The 15,449-nt window shown below is 29.8% G+C and overlaps 1 protein-coding gene across 1 annotated transcript; it reads right to left on the bottom strand.

The window, feature by feature from the left end:
- Positions 1–8,625: 8,625 nt before the first annotated feature.
- On the bottom strand, positions 8,626–11,887 carry LOC139094967 (achaete-scute complex protein T3-like). Its single transcript, XM_070646202.1, has 2 exons — positions 10,767–11,887; positions 8,626–9,367 (listed from the first exon to the last, which is right to left on the bottom strand). Exon 1 carries the CDS (start codon positions 11,659–11,661, stop codon positions 10,813–10,815), a length of 849 nt encoding a protein of 282 aa, XP_070502303.1. The 5' UTR covers positions 11,662–11,887; the 3' UTR covers positions 8,626–9,367; positions 10,767–10,812.
- Between the last annotated feature and the right edge of the window lie 3,562 nt (positions 11,888–15,449).

Raw genomic sequence — 15,449 nt, 5'->3', positions numbered from 1 at the left:
AACTCGAGTAATTGCGTGGTTTGTGTAAATTGCGTCACAATTTTTGGATGTTGAGATGCAGTGTTGGGTTTGGGTGGCTTGTGTACAATTGTAGTGTTAAATGCTTACTGTAACTTACTGTAATCATGCTTCTATGTGGAATTCAGTTAATCCATCTATTTATGTTGCTGGATCTCTCACTTATGCTGTTTCAGAACTAAAAATGACAAAACCTTGTCTTGATTTGGGTTTAGATTGATTTTCAAGAACGTCAATTAGTCCAGCTAGCCAATTTGAGATCCAGTAAGTACAATTGTCCGATTAAAGCTTGAATTAACAATCTGCATCAAATACAGACATCCAGTCTGACAACACTGCCGGCTTCTTGTGGTTTACTTGAAATTTTTCGTAAATTTTTGTTTGATTTTCTCAAAAATATCAAATTAAGGCAATTTCTTGCGGTTTCTTCCACATGATAACTAGTTTAATGTTCAACCTTTGATGTATTCCTCAAGTACCTCCAATTCCCAATCATTATCCACATCACTTACAAATAAACAGTCCTAATACACTAAATTTTACGAGGTAGATAAATAACCAATGTTTATTAAACAAAGCATCAATCGAATGATTGAATAACAACCGAAAATCTACGTTCTTATTATGTTCCACTCTCTTATTCCGGACTAATATCCATAAATAAAAAGTAAAGCGGGTCCGATGCAGAACAAAATAGCTCTCTCATAAAGCGGCGGCGATGAAATTTATTGAAGCGTTTAATCTCATGTTCATTCTGGACTTGAACAATTATTTATCTTTATTTTTTTTTCCTCCCATTTTTATGCTTTAAAATGCAAGTATTGAACGATGTCTTATGCCTCATCATCGTCATCGGAATCATTACTGACCGGATTGTAGATTTTTTTTTTTATTTCAATGGTGGGACTTTATAGCAAAGGAAATGGAGTTGATTGATGGGAATTTGTCTGGATGTTTGTGAGGTGGAATTGGAAATTGAGGCGAGAATTTTTACTGAATTTTTACTGAACGCACTTTTGATGCGAGATTTTTTACTGAATGCACTTTTGATGCGAAAATTTTACTGGACGCACTTTTGATGCGAAGATTTTTACTGAATGCACTCTTGATGCGAAGATTTCATTTATTGTCCTTTTGATGCCTTATATACTAAGATCTAAAAATGCGCCTCATGTATCAATTTCGCAAAATCCAACTACTCAATGTCCAGACTCACAGCACACAACTAGAAAAATCCTTTTGTTGTGTAATTTGAGAAGCTCAAAAATCAAACAAAAAAGAAGAAAAAAATCGACCTTATTGTATCATTTTTTAAAAGATTCGCAATGGTGGACAATGGACTGAAGATCACAATTTGTCATCTTTTTACGATCCCCATTCATAGCTATTGTGCATGTAAAAAAATGTCCTAGATATAAAATTTATTGTCAATATCATTGTTTATTTCTACTGACCTGTGTAATTTTTATCATTTTGCTTCTTTTATTGCTGCAAAAAAAAATTTATGTCAATGAATTGCAATTGAAAGAATCGAAGACATAAATTCAACAAGAAATGGAAGCAAAGTGAGGATGAAAAATTAATTGATTGGCTTTCATGCGTGAGAAGGTTTCACTTCTTATTTTTTACGTGCTTTTAATTTCATGTTCAGATTTTGCAATGTGGAACAAGAAAATTATTGAAAAGATTTGAAAGGATCTTGTGTCTGAATTGAAGATGGTATGAAATTTTTTGGATTTTAGTCAATGGGACATTGTTGTGCATTGATTGCAGATTTGGGAAGGTGAATTGATGAGCATTTTTTGTTGGAAGCCGTTGGAAGTATTTATCGGTAGTTGTACAGTTTTAGTCGAACATTTAACAAATATGATCAAAAATTGAGCAATTTTGGAGGTAAATTGAATAACTTTGAAGACAAATTGAGCAAATTTAAAGGCAAATCGAGCAATTTTAACCAAAAACTGAGCAATGTTAAACGAAAATTGAGCAATTTTAAATAAAAATTGAGCCACTGAAGCCACAAATAGAGCAACTGGAGCCAAAAACTGAGCGTATTTGCTGAAAATTAAGCAAATTTGGCAGAAAATTCCCAAATCTTAACAAAAACTAAGCATTTATGAACAGAAGTTATAAAAACAGTAAATTGAGTAGATTTTACCATAAATTGAGCAAATTTGACCAAAACTTTCAAAAATTAGAATAAATATTGAGCAACATTGACATTAAACTAAGCAAATTGGAACAAAAATTGAGCAAAATGGCCAAAAACTGAGTAAATTTGAATAAAAATCGACCAACTTTTGCTATAAATTGTGATAATTTGAATGAAATTGTCAAAAATGAAGCACTTCCAGAAAAATTGGTCAATTATGATCAATTCAAAACTAACAAACATTCAATTTCTTTTAAAATTGACCAAACAAGCCATTAAGAATCGAAAGCATCTCAATATTCAATCATTAATCGTCAATCAATAAAAAGACGTAATATACATAAGATCTGAAATGTAAAATAATTAAATTTAATTCTCATTCTATCGCTTCGATGTAATTAAGATAAGACGATATAAAAGAATAAAATAAAATATTGAAATTAATTAAAATAAAATTTTCATTTAGTGTCTTCATATTTAGCTGGTGGATAAATAAGGTATGTCTTATTTTTGTTAAGCATGAGAATATAAATGTTTATGTCGTACGTTGAAACTCGTTCCTTTTTTTCGTTCACTTTCAGTTCGTTTCAATCTCAATTACATCAGTGAAAAAAAAAACATTAAGTGCTTCTTAAATAGCCTTTGAAGCGCGCGCCTCGATTGGGTGGAATAAATGATTTCGTCCGTAATTTTTTTAAGATCATTTTATTAAGAATATGTATGTGTATATAAAATTAAATTGCAATTTAAATGCTTTGGAGATTTGAGACATAAATCGGATTGAGGGGGACTGAGGCTTGGGTGAAAATTTATTTTTCAATTTTGTCAACCTTAAAGACCCTCAGAAAATCAAATAAATCCTAAAAATTGCCTTAAATTGTAAAATTCCATCATTCCCCATAGCATGTCCCCCTCAGGTGCAACCAAGCAAATCCACATCCATAAAGAAAACTCAATAAGACCATTATACTCGTTTTCTCATTAATTAGATTCATCAAAATGCTTAAAACATTGCTTCTACCACTTGACTTTGACACTCAAACGATCGACATCGTTAAAAAATTGCTGTAATTTTTACGCACATTTTTTTATTTTCTCTTCCTTTTCTTGAGAAATTGTTTAATTACGACTGCTTTGTGAGACTTTAACGCCCACATTATTAATTAAATTCCTTTTTGTTTTTGCTATATATAGGTTTTGGCTTACTCACTGTGGCTTCACATCGTCTGTAAATGTAATCTATACGTTTATGTATGTTATCATCTTAAATGATCCAAACAGAAGTTTCTGTGAATATCGATGTTATGGAGTTAATGGGATGTGAGAAGAAAGTGGTAGGAACTGAAAAAAAGGAAGACGAAGATAAATAATTAATAAATCAATTCTATGGAAATAAATCAAGTGTGATGTTTTCTTTGCATGAAATATCATGAAATATTTGGATATCTGGAGTTTGAAGGCTGTTGCATGGTCGTTGTCTGGTAGCTCGTCTCCGGAATGATAGCTTTGAATGTCATCTTTAGGTTGCTGTTCTAAAAATGCTTTAAATTGCTGCTTTAAGTCATTGCTTTTAGCCTTAGCTTTGAATCGTTGTTTGTGGATCAATTATAAGTTCTAGCTTTAAAGATCAGCTTTAGACATAGTTTACACTAAGCTACGACATCAAGACGCCGCCTCAAGTCTAGTCTAACCATATTTACATGACAATTATTGCATAACTTTCTCAAACTCAAAGAAAAAGCCGTCAGACCATCTTGAACACTTATGCAAAAAATCCCAAAATGTTGTCTCAATACGAACTGTTAAAGCATGCATCCACTTGAAATTCTTGTGCATTTTTAAATGGTCATTAACCAGACAGACGACAAATATTATAGAAAGTAGCAAGTTTTTCAAGATCACCGCTCAAAGTCAGTCAAAAATTTCAAAATATTATCGAATATCCACTTGAACAAAATTTGTCTCATAAATCCCTAACTTCCACTTATCTCACATAACAATCCCTTACTCTTGATCCCCATAAATCTCCATAATCCATTAAAATTTCGTCCATCGTTTCATTCCAATGCTCATGTCCGTCGCAAAGCAATTAAAATTTGTACAACACAAGGCATCAAGAGGCACTAGCCGATCATAAATCTCTAAAATTTCTCCCCGAGGCGATTCTCTAAGGCGTTTGTCAATTTCCTCTATTTTTTTGCTGCTATTTCCTTGAATTTGTCAGATTTTTTTTTGTTGGATATGTTTCACATGTTAAATGTTGTGTCAAGGGATGGAATGGATAGTTAAAGATCAGTTCCTTTTTACTAGAGAAATGTGCAATAAAGTGACGAAGAAAAAGTATCACTTTACATCATAGAATTAATGTATCAGCAACTGGCATTATTAAAATATTCAAAAGTGTGCATCTTTTTTAATTTTTTTCTTCATTTTTGTCACTTGAAAATTATAATTATAGTGGTGCATGGGGTTGATGTTTTGAGTCTATGGCAACAGTCGACGACGACGACAAAAAAAGATGCCAAAACTTGTTGAAGCGTGTGTCATTCATTGATTTGAATAAGACTTCCGATTCTATTGCTGTCTAGTTCTTTAATAAAGAGTAGGTTTGGCCGTTAGCATAAAAAAATCGCTCGCTTTTCAGTCACGTGTATTGTGAATTGCATTTACCTTTCCTCCTTCTTTTTTTTCTGTGTGCTTCCTTTAATATTTTTTTCTATTCCTTTACATTACAATGTATGATGAAGAGTATGAAAAAGGATGTTAGGGGCATTCGTTAAAGGAAGTAGGAGAGTTCATGAATATTCTTTTTTGTGTACCTTGTACTGTGTTAATCACATGATCAAATGGCATTGCAAAGATTTCATAATTCATAATTGCATCTCTTATTGTAAAGGTAAGAAAATTTTATTATTTTCAAGGACTCCAAGGGGTGAATAATTTTGGGTTGGTGATGGTAGGAAAGATTTAAGGAGTTTCATACTTACTTCCTTATTTCTATCGGCTCCTGAAGTTGGCTCTATCGCTGACTACCGCTTACCAATTACCAATTCAGTGTTTTATTATTACATAAATTAGAGTGTTCGTGAGTATACTCGATCTATATAATAGTGCATGCTCATTTTATTAAGCATACCTATGATGTTAGTTGTCTGTCTGGAATTATGATAACCTTTGAGCTATCAAAGGCTCTGGAACTCAATTTTTTAGTATTTAGCCTCAAGATGTCCCAGCAAACAGAGTAACGGTATCCAACTTTCTGTATGTTAAGTGATCTCAAGGAAGACCAAAGACTTCCTAGATTGTATGTTGAGAAAAAGACGATGTATTCCTCAATGTTCCAAACTAGGAGAGGGTTTTGAAGGATTGATCGGCTTTAGACACTCAACGCACGCCAGTAGGTCCATGTGCCCTAGTCTTTGAAGTTAAAGTAAGTAATATGTTGCATTAAATCAGATCTAATTCGAGTCATAAGTCACTTAATCAGAAAAGCACCTTTAATCATAATAAGCAACGTAAATTCATCCAACTCTACCATAAAAATCCATATTAAGAACAAACAATCTACAAACATCCATAAAAAGTTCCCCATCCCCTGCCCTAAGTACTCTCATAGCAGATATAATTCTACACAAAAATAATATTACAGTAATATGAGATATGCACATATATTCATGATATAAGCAAAATAATAACGTACCTTCTGAGTAGTTTTTAGAAATTAAAATCAAATCATGCACAAAAGAAGATCAGAAAAAAAGTTGAAGAAGAAGAAAAAATGCAAAAAAAAAGACGAGAAGCAAATAAAAGAAAAATAAGTTGAAAGAGATTTGATTTTGTGATACACGCGTCGCTCATTGTGAATAAAAGCAAAACTAGACGTCTTTAGAATTTGTTTTTTTTTTCTTTAGTTTTGCTCCTCTTTTTATGTATAACAATTCAATAAATTGAGAAGAAGAGTCATTCGACAAGAAGATGTTTTTTTTTTCTCCTTGTATGCATGTATTTAAAGCTATAATTTCATTTAGATGAGTATATTATTAAGTAAATCGTAGTGCAAAAGGAGGGAAAAATAATTCTTGAATTCTATAGAAAGCATGAAAAAGTCTTTTTGTATTTCGATTTCACGCAGTTTATCATTTGAGATTTTTTTGTTAATTGTAGAAATTATTGAGTGATTTGCATATTCTAACGGAGATTTTTAAGTTATTTGGGGAAATTGTTGAGATAATTTTGAATGCCCAGTAAGAAATAGTCTTATTGTTGTTTATAATCTATAGTTTTAGGCCAGATAAGAGAAAATTCCTTTAGAAGCAGTTCAAGGAGCACCAGTCGGTTAATCGATTCAAAATTCGGTTTAAGGTCGACGTGGCTCAGACATGATGTTGAATTTAAACCGATTCCGTCAGACTGGAGCCAAAATTTTGATTGATTAACCGATTTCTACTATATGAGTAGATATTGACCCCGAATCACATCTTTCGCCGCCACAATAGGTCGGTATCAGCAATCACAGTGCCATAGGAGCAATTTCATGTCTTATTGTTAATACAACGATGCAGTGGTGCCCTAAAGAACACCTTTTACTATTCGAGAACTGGATACTAACATGCTATTATGAAATTTTGACGTAAATTTGGAAAACGAAACGTAAATCTTCCAGTACAATTGAAAGACCTCAATGACCGAGTGTTTCTAAATAGCATACATATAGAAAAGCTTGAAATACTCTCTTTAATAGAACAGTGAGTTCGTTTCCGTTTAAATGTTGATTCCTCGATTATTTCTTAGAAATTTCAGTTCATACAACAAGGAATTACATTTTGTTTACTATCTCCACACTATAATCTGCTTAAAATCACTGATCAGTATGAATTATTTCACAAATGAAGCGATCAAATCACATATTGTGTCAAACAGTTCCAATACTTCCGGCTATGACAGAGATTCAATTGATTTAATCTTATAAAATTGTCATAAAATCCTTGCTAATGTGTCAAAATATACTCAAATAGCCAATAGATTCAACAAGTCCATTATTCCTTATAAAACTTCCTTCCATTCTCAAAAAAATCTTTCTGACCGGGGAAGTATTAACTGTTTACAGTTAATAAATGCTTTCTAAAAAATGTTCCTTTTTTATATCCTTTTGAAATTTATTCACCTTTTTTGCTGAGTGCTGTGTGAATTTTTAATAATATTATATGGACATTCACAGACACTTCAACCTTCAATTTACGAATAAATGGCAATTTTGTACCGTTGTTGGGGGTGTTGTTCTGCTTTCTAATTCTTTTTACCTGAGAAATTGAAGAATTTTTTTTTTAAAAATCATGAATTTATGAGGACTGTCAGCATTTTATGTGTGAATTTTGAAGGATGAAATTAAAAATTTTGAAATATTAAAGTTTAATAAAATTCAAATAATATTGAAAAATTATAAAAATTTTGAAAGAAAAACCAAAAATTGCAAATTCACTAGAATGTTTAAAAATTCTCAAATGTCAAAAATATTTAATAAAAAAGTTGAAAATTTTAAAAAATTCAAAAAACTTCTCACAATATTCTGAAAAATCAAAAACTCAATTAAAATTGACAGCATTTTCGAATGTCAAAATTTAAAAAAGTCAAAAAATCAATTAAAAATTTAAAAATTGAAAGAACTCAAAAATTCAATGAAAATTGAGAAATTCTGGAAAATTAAAAATTCAAAAAAGATTTCAAAAATTTCAAAATATTCAATAGAAAGTTTAAAAAATTCTCAAAATTCAAAAAAAAAATTTAAAAGTCCTGAAAAAGTTAAAAAAAATTCAATAAAAAAACACAAAAATTTTCATTTTCAAATAAACTTTAATCAACGATTTATTATTTTCAATAATCCTTAAAGAAATAAACATTTCAGTACCGAAAAATATCTATTTTCTAAATTCTTATATTTAAATGTCTTCCAATTTTGTATCTTAAACATAAACATAATAGTTATAATAATAATAAGAATAGTTCAATGGCAAAAAAATTCATTTTTTCTCTCATTTTTCGACAACATCATTGATCATATTTCACAAAATATAAAATAAGGTAGAATTATGCACAAAAAAGTGCGCGTCTTTTTACAAAAAAGAACATTTTTAAGGCACAATTGTGAGTTACATCACAATGATATTCTAATTTTCTTACATAACAAAAGGTCCAAAAAAAAAATGAGAGAATTTTGCTTTTTATGACATAAAAATATTGAATTTCATTTATTGTAAACTGTGGCCCCATGAGAAGACTTCTTTTTGTGTCAAAAATGTCTTGAGGGATTTTTAATTTTTTTTTTTTTAAAAAAGATGTCAAAGATATTTCTTAATTCTTAAGAGATTGAGGTTCTTTACTATTCATAATTATTTTACATGTCGAAATGACTAGAACAACTTTAGTTAATTAATTATTTTAAGATCTTATGCTTAGTACCTTCTAATAACCTCATATCCCTTGATTTTTTAAGTTTCTCAGTCTAATTATGACAATATCAAAGTTATTTTGATTGAATGCTTTATAAAGTTGTGGATTTTTAAGGTTTTTGATTCACTGGGATGCAATTAAGCTGAATTGTTGCTGAATTGAGCTGAATTGAGCTGAATTGAGCTATTTTCTTGCTGAATTGAGCTATTTTGTTACTGAATTGAGCTGAATTGCATATAATCTTCTCAAAAATCCCCAACTTCCTCTCCACAAGTCGCTGCTAACTCAAATTTCCATTTTCAAATTTGATTCACCTCGCCGATCCAATAGTCCGTCACTTAATCCTAAAGTTTATTGTCTTCCATTTACTATATACAAATTTGACATTCCATTGGATCTAATCTCAGGCTGCATCTCATCCTAGTCATGAAAATTGAATCATCAGCAAGTCGCGTTGATAATGATCGGCTTCTGGACATGCCGCAACATTCGCAAAAATTTCAATTAACTTGTGTGCCAATGCATGTTGTACTCTTTATATCGTAATCAGCCGCATGGCATAAATTGTCTCTAACTTAATTTGTACTCTCTCACGTTAAAAATGCTTAGAACTCATTGGTTTTAATTAATTATGATGTTCGTTTTTTTTTTATTTGGCTGTTTTGGCTGCTGCTGCACGCAACACACTTTCTTCTTATTTAGTTTTTCAGTGTGCATATCTTCATTTGGTGATGAGTATCAAGTAGACATCTGTAAATGTATAAAAAGAATAAAAATTCATGAGTTTTTGTCACAAAAGAATAAGAGAGAGAAAATTATGTAGAACAAGAATATTCTGACGATGAAGGAACTGGATGTCCTTATGGTGACTTTTGTGCCAATTTTTAAAATTAATTAAAATTGAATTTTTTATTTTTTGGAAGAAATTGAATTAAAATTTAAGAATTTGAATTGAATTTCTAACAAAATTCCCACAAGGGTATGTCAACATCTTATAGGAACGAATGAGATGAAGAAGCAAGAGAAGACAGATTTTTTTTATGTTCCTTTTCCGTCGTGCATTTCTTTTAGCCATACATAAATGAACAGAAATAAAAAGAGCGACGGCAAATCTGCTACACATATTACGATGAGAAAAAATAAGATGCTGCAGAATGAAGACAAGAATAAGAATGAAAGAAGATTTTTGAGAATTTCATTGTGAAATGTGTCTTGATCGGGACTGTGAGATAGTGGGATAGGGCAGTTATATGTTTCAATTTTTTTTTTTTTTTTTTGGGAATGTTTGAGATGTTTTTTGTGAGATTTGATCTAGTTTTTGCTGGATTTGAATGTAGGGGGTGTAAAGATGAGTTTTGAGATGTTTTGAAGATTTTGTAGATTTTTTGCAGATTTTTAAATTATTTTTCATCAATTTTTAAACATTTTAAATAGAAATTTAACTAAAATTTCCAATTAAATCCCCAAAATTCTTTCTCACAATTCCAAAATCTATCAATCTTCTAAATAACGATCACCGAATAGACGGCATGGAAAGATAATTAAAAGAATTTCTTTTTTTCATGTCATTTTAAAGAAAATTGTGAAAGATATATAGAAAGATATGAGAATAGGTTATTAATATCCCTTTTTTGTTAAAAGAGTGAAAAAAATATTTATTATATCCTTAATGACTTTAGAGATTTTTGTTGATTTTTTAAGGGTGTTGGATATTTTTTTAAACATTTTTGAAATTTTCTAATTATAAATTAAAATTTTGATTTTTTAAAATTTTAATTTTTTTTTTAATTTTAAAATTTTAAATTTCGTTAATTTTTAAAGTTTTAAATTGAATTTTCAAATTTAAAATTCTTTAAATTTAAAAAAATCTTAAAAATTCCCAAAAAATCCATCAACCTTAAGAAATCCATCCCCAAATGCAGCAAGTAAGGCACACGTGAATTCTTGCTCAACATTTTTCAATTCTTTGTCCTTCACAAAAGATGACATTTCTTAAGGAACAACACAAAAAGAAGTCTTTTCATCCGTAAACATTTTCGATTTCTTTATACGCAAAAAATGCTCAAAGTGAGTTTCCATTATTTTAATGCACAATTCCTTCATATCGTCAGGTAAAAAAAGTTAAATTTAAGAAAAATTCGAAACCTACCTTCAAAAATTTTATTTCATCTCATTCCGTCGATTTTTATGCTTGTTTACTGTGTTTGCCACCATGCAATTGCATCAAGTAATTCATCATCATCGGCACTGACTGGCGAATAATTATTCTCATATGTAGGATGAACGGGTTTATAAGGTGTTGATGATGTTGGATACATTTGATGATGATTATGAACAAGTTGATGGTGTGTCATGACCTCTGAATGATATGATGGTGCAGGTGAGGTTGATTGTTCAACATAATTATCAAATGGTTCCTGTTTGAAGTTCATTTGATGTCCCTGAATGTGATTTGGTGTATAACTCATTGTACTTGATGCATCAGATGAATATGATGGAGTTGGTGACAGTGATGCTTCCGATCGTGGTAAAAATTGTGATTTTTCTGAATAGTATGAACTTGTGCTGGCACTTGCTGAATCACTATTTTCACTATCTTCGAGTAAGTCTTTTAAGCCACGAATATATTCAACTGCCATTTTTAATGTATCAACTTTACTCAATTTTTTGCTTGCACCACGTCCACCTTTTGTCAATGTTGTTACAATTGTCTGTGGAATGTGTTGTCTTAAATTTGAGAATCCATTATTCACTTGCTTTACACGATTTCTCTCGCGTGCATTACGACGTTGTACGGATGCAGTTTGCGTTGCTGGATATTGCATTGATCCGTAATTATATTTTTTCTTCTGAACATTTAATTGCACTTGATTGGCACCGTTCGATGTAAGAACTGTTGGTGCTGGTGCAATTGGACGTTTACCATACATCGGCTGTGATTTTTGGGCCGATTGAATCATGTTTGCTGGTAGCATTATGTAGTTATTTGAATGCATGGCTAAATTTTGTCCTAATGTCATTGTATTGTGTACTGCTGATGCCATAAAATTTATATTTTTTCACTTGATATATTTTTTTGGTCCTTTTTTTCACAAAAAGTTTTTTTTATTTTTTTAAAGTTCGATTTTTTTCACAATTTTTTAATATTTTTTTCAAGATCAACTTTATACGTCTGATCTGTTGCACTGCTATCGATGAACTAAATTCTTAATTTTTCTGTGTCAAGAACTTCCAAAAATTATTTTTTTTTTGCGCTCTTTAAATTTTTTTAAATATTTTTTATAAAATAGTTCAAGAACTAAAAAAGTACGTTTGAACTGTGTGATGATCGCGAGCGTTATGTATGCTTCGTCCTCGAGCCCTTCGCTTTAGTACTCTGTGTACTCTGTTGAATATTATCTACCTGCTCAAAAAATATAATATTCCTTGTTCTTATGATTCTTTATGCTCTTCTATGCTCACTCTCCCTACCCTCCCCACTCTCTCGTCTGTGTCTTTTTTTATCAATTCCTCTTTCATTCCGTCTCCCACTATATTCGGACGTAACACGAATGAAGGAAAATATCAAGTTGATCCGAAGTTGAAGCCGAAGTCGATGTGTATGAAGACGCGTGCCGGTATCCGAATACAACAAATACAAATGCAATGGCACATGTCTTGCAAGATGTTTTTGGTGATCGTGCGGCACGATCGTGTGTTGAAGAAAGACAGCAAGATGGAAAAATTTCTCTGGTAGTTGGAATTTCCCCTTCGACTTTTTTTTTTCGGGAGAGACACCCACACAACTACAAGTGAAACACAGCACTTGATGCCCAAAAAAATAAAGAATAAGAATTAAGGAAGAAGTAAGAAGAATCTAGAGCATGTAAAATGAGAAGATGCTGCTGTTGCTTCTGTTAGAACAGCCAAAAAACTTCTTATTTGAGAAATTTAATGAGAAGCAGTTGTGCACCAGATTTAATGGAAGAAGGATGGCAGGAAAGGTGCTACACGATCGCTTGCTTTGTCTCACGATATATACGAAAAATTTTAATATTATTTTTTTTTCGAGAGCACAAAATTTATTTTTATGATTATGTTTTATTTTCATGCATCGGAATTGCCATTTGGGGGACTTTTTTTGTTGTTGAGGCTAAGACATTAAGTGAAGGAAATTATTGCAACATTTGCACTTAAATTTGATCGTAATTTTTGGGCTCTTTACAGTTTTTTTTTTAAAAAATTTTAAAAATTATTCAAAATTTATTTCTTAAGTTAAGCCGAGGAATTAACAAAAATTTGGAATATTTTTAATTATTTTATAAAATTATTTCTAATTAATTAAGTTAATAAGTGTCAAAAAAGTCGTTTCAATATTAAATAATTACACAATTTACTTAGTTTAAAATCATAAATTTATTCTAAATATGCTGAAGATTTTTCTGTTCCTTTTTGTATTTTTTTTAAAAGATGTTTAAGATTTTTTAAGGTTCCTAAATTTGCTGCACAAAAAATGCTCATAACAGAATCATAAAATGCATCGAATGACCACTTATGTTGAAGACCAATAATTCTTTGAAAATATTTGGAAAGGAAAAAATTGGGAATGGACTTTTTTGGAGTTTTGCAACTTTGTTGTTGGATAAAATTTGTGAAGAATTTAATTTTTTTTCGATTTTTTTTTTTTTTTTGGTATTTTAATTTCAATTTCATCCTTTATTTTAAAATTTGAATTCAAATCTAGATTTTGAATTTCAAATCAATTTAAATCTCAAATTAAATCTAAATCTGAATTTCAATTTAAAATTTCATTTGAAAAAAAATTTGAATTGATTAGAAAATCTTAAATTTTTTTAAATTCTTGTTTTTTTTTATTATAATAACAATTTTTACAAGAATTTCAACAAATTTAAAAGTCAACTCAGATTTTAAATGAATAATCGATTCAACTTCGTACAAAATTCATCTTGAATTCTAATTTTGAGTTTTAGTCCAAAAATTCAAATTTAAATCTGAAGTTTAACCCAAAATTTCACGGTAACTTAGCCGATCACCTTAAAAAGATCTTGTAAATTAGTCAAATGCCGTCTAATGTGACGAAGATCAGAAACCGTTTTAACAGATAACATTAACAGCAATAATCCATCAAAAGTTTGAAATATCTGACTAATTAATCAAATTTCAAAAATAAAGTTAATTTAACATTAATTAACTCAAAAATTCCGTCTTAAAAAAATATATTCTTTATTATGACCAAGCACATCATCGAAAATATTTATCAAAGATCGAACAAAATTCAAGAATCCTTCCAATTTTTTTATTATCCTTTAACTTCATTATTAGAAGTAAAATTTATTGCATGTCAAAAAATAAGTCGAAAACCTGAAGGATAAATGATTGATTATTCCAGCATTATAATCCTTTTTGAGCTCTTTGTTCTTCAGACGATGGCCTGATGATCGGCAGCTTGAAACAATTTCTCATTGCAAGAAAATGAGAGAAATATTAATAATTTATTTTATGACTTTCACAAATTTTTTTAATATCCTTTTTTAAGGTTTAAAGTTTTAAGCGCCGATTTGAAAATAAATCTGTTTAATGAGAGATTTGAGCATGAAAATGATGAATTTTTTGGGAGGATATAGGAAGTTCTGTTGGAATTAAATTGAAGTTTGAATCAAATTTCAAATCGAATTTCAAATTTTATAATTTAAAAAATAAACATAAAAAAGATTTAAATTTCTAAAATTAAATTTGAAATTATTTAAAAGTTTAGAAAAATAAATTTTAAATTTGAAGAATATTAAAAAAAAATTAAAAGTTTAAAACCAAATTTCAAATTTTCCAATTCAGAGAAATATTAATATCACACTTTTAAATTTTAAATTTAAAGAATTTTAATCAAAATTTTAAAATTTTGAATCAAATTTGAAATTTTAAATTCTTAAAAAAATTTTAAAAAGTTTTAAAGTTTCAAAAATTCAATTTAAAATTCATTAAAAATTCAGTCATTTAAATTTCAAATTCTAAAAATTTTAAATACCAATTTTAAACACAGCATTCAAATTTAACCAAAAACTTCGAATCTATTCTCAATAATCCGTCATATCCACCTATATATCCACTTCAAAAAAAGTACAAAAAAACAACTTTTTCTCACAATAAATACAAAAATCAGAAATTAAAAGAAAATAAAAAAATTTTTCAAGTGCGCAAAAAATGAAAGAAAAAAAAATATGCAAAAAAAGCAGAAAAGTAATAAGAATTCCAACAACAAAAAATCAGACATTTCAACAGCAGCAAGAGAAAGAAAAAAAAAATCATTAAAAAATTTGTTCGAAAATTAAATGCAATTTATGTTGCATTGTTATGAACACTTGTATGTTTATACTTTAAAAAATGTCGAAATCTACTCGACTTGCTGCATAGTAGCTTAAGAAGATTAAAAAAAGAACAAAGGAGTCAGGCAAAGAAAGGGGAGAACTGCACTTGATTTTCATACTTATTTTTGTGCATTCTTATAAGAAATTATATTTGGAATTAAAATATTGGAAATTATGTTATGACTTTAGATGCATGCTGGGGTAAGCTATTGTTAGAATAGAGCGACTTGATGGAACCGTTGGGATTTGTTTTCTTTGATGGAATTTCAAGGAGCCTTAACACGCAAACAGCTTGCTTTTATGGGACAGAAAGACCACTACGGGATATAAAAGCGGTATCTTTGCTTGAAAGGGATTCCTGAAATTCGAGGTGACTTCAAGCTCTGGTTTCAAGTCTAAAGACCTGAACTTGAAGTCGAGTTCAGTTTTACATGAAATCGAGTCGATTTGAGTCGACTTTTCCATACAAA

This window comes from Chironomus tepperi, unplaced genomic scaffold, assembly GCF_022539635.2.
Source record: "Chironomus tepperi strain 1889 unplaced genomic scaffold, CSIRO-AGI_Ctep_v1 contig_359, whole genome shotgun sequence".
In the NCBI taxonomy this organism is placed as follows: domain Eukaryota; kingdom Metazoa; phylum Arthropoda; class Insecta; order Diptera; family Chironomidae; genus Chironomus; species Chironomus tepperi.
The sequence above is the reverse complement of the archived record's forward strand: the minus strand, read 5'-3'. Positions and strand labels throughout refer to the sequence as shown.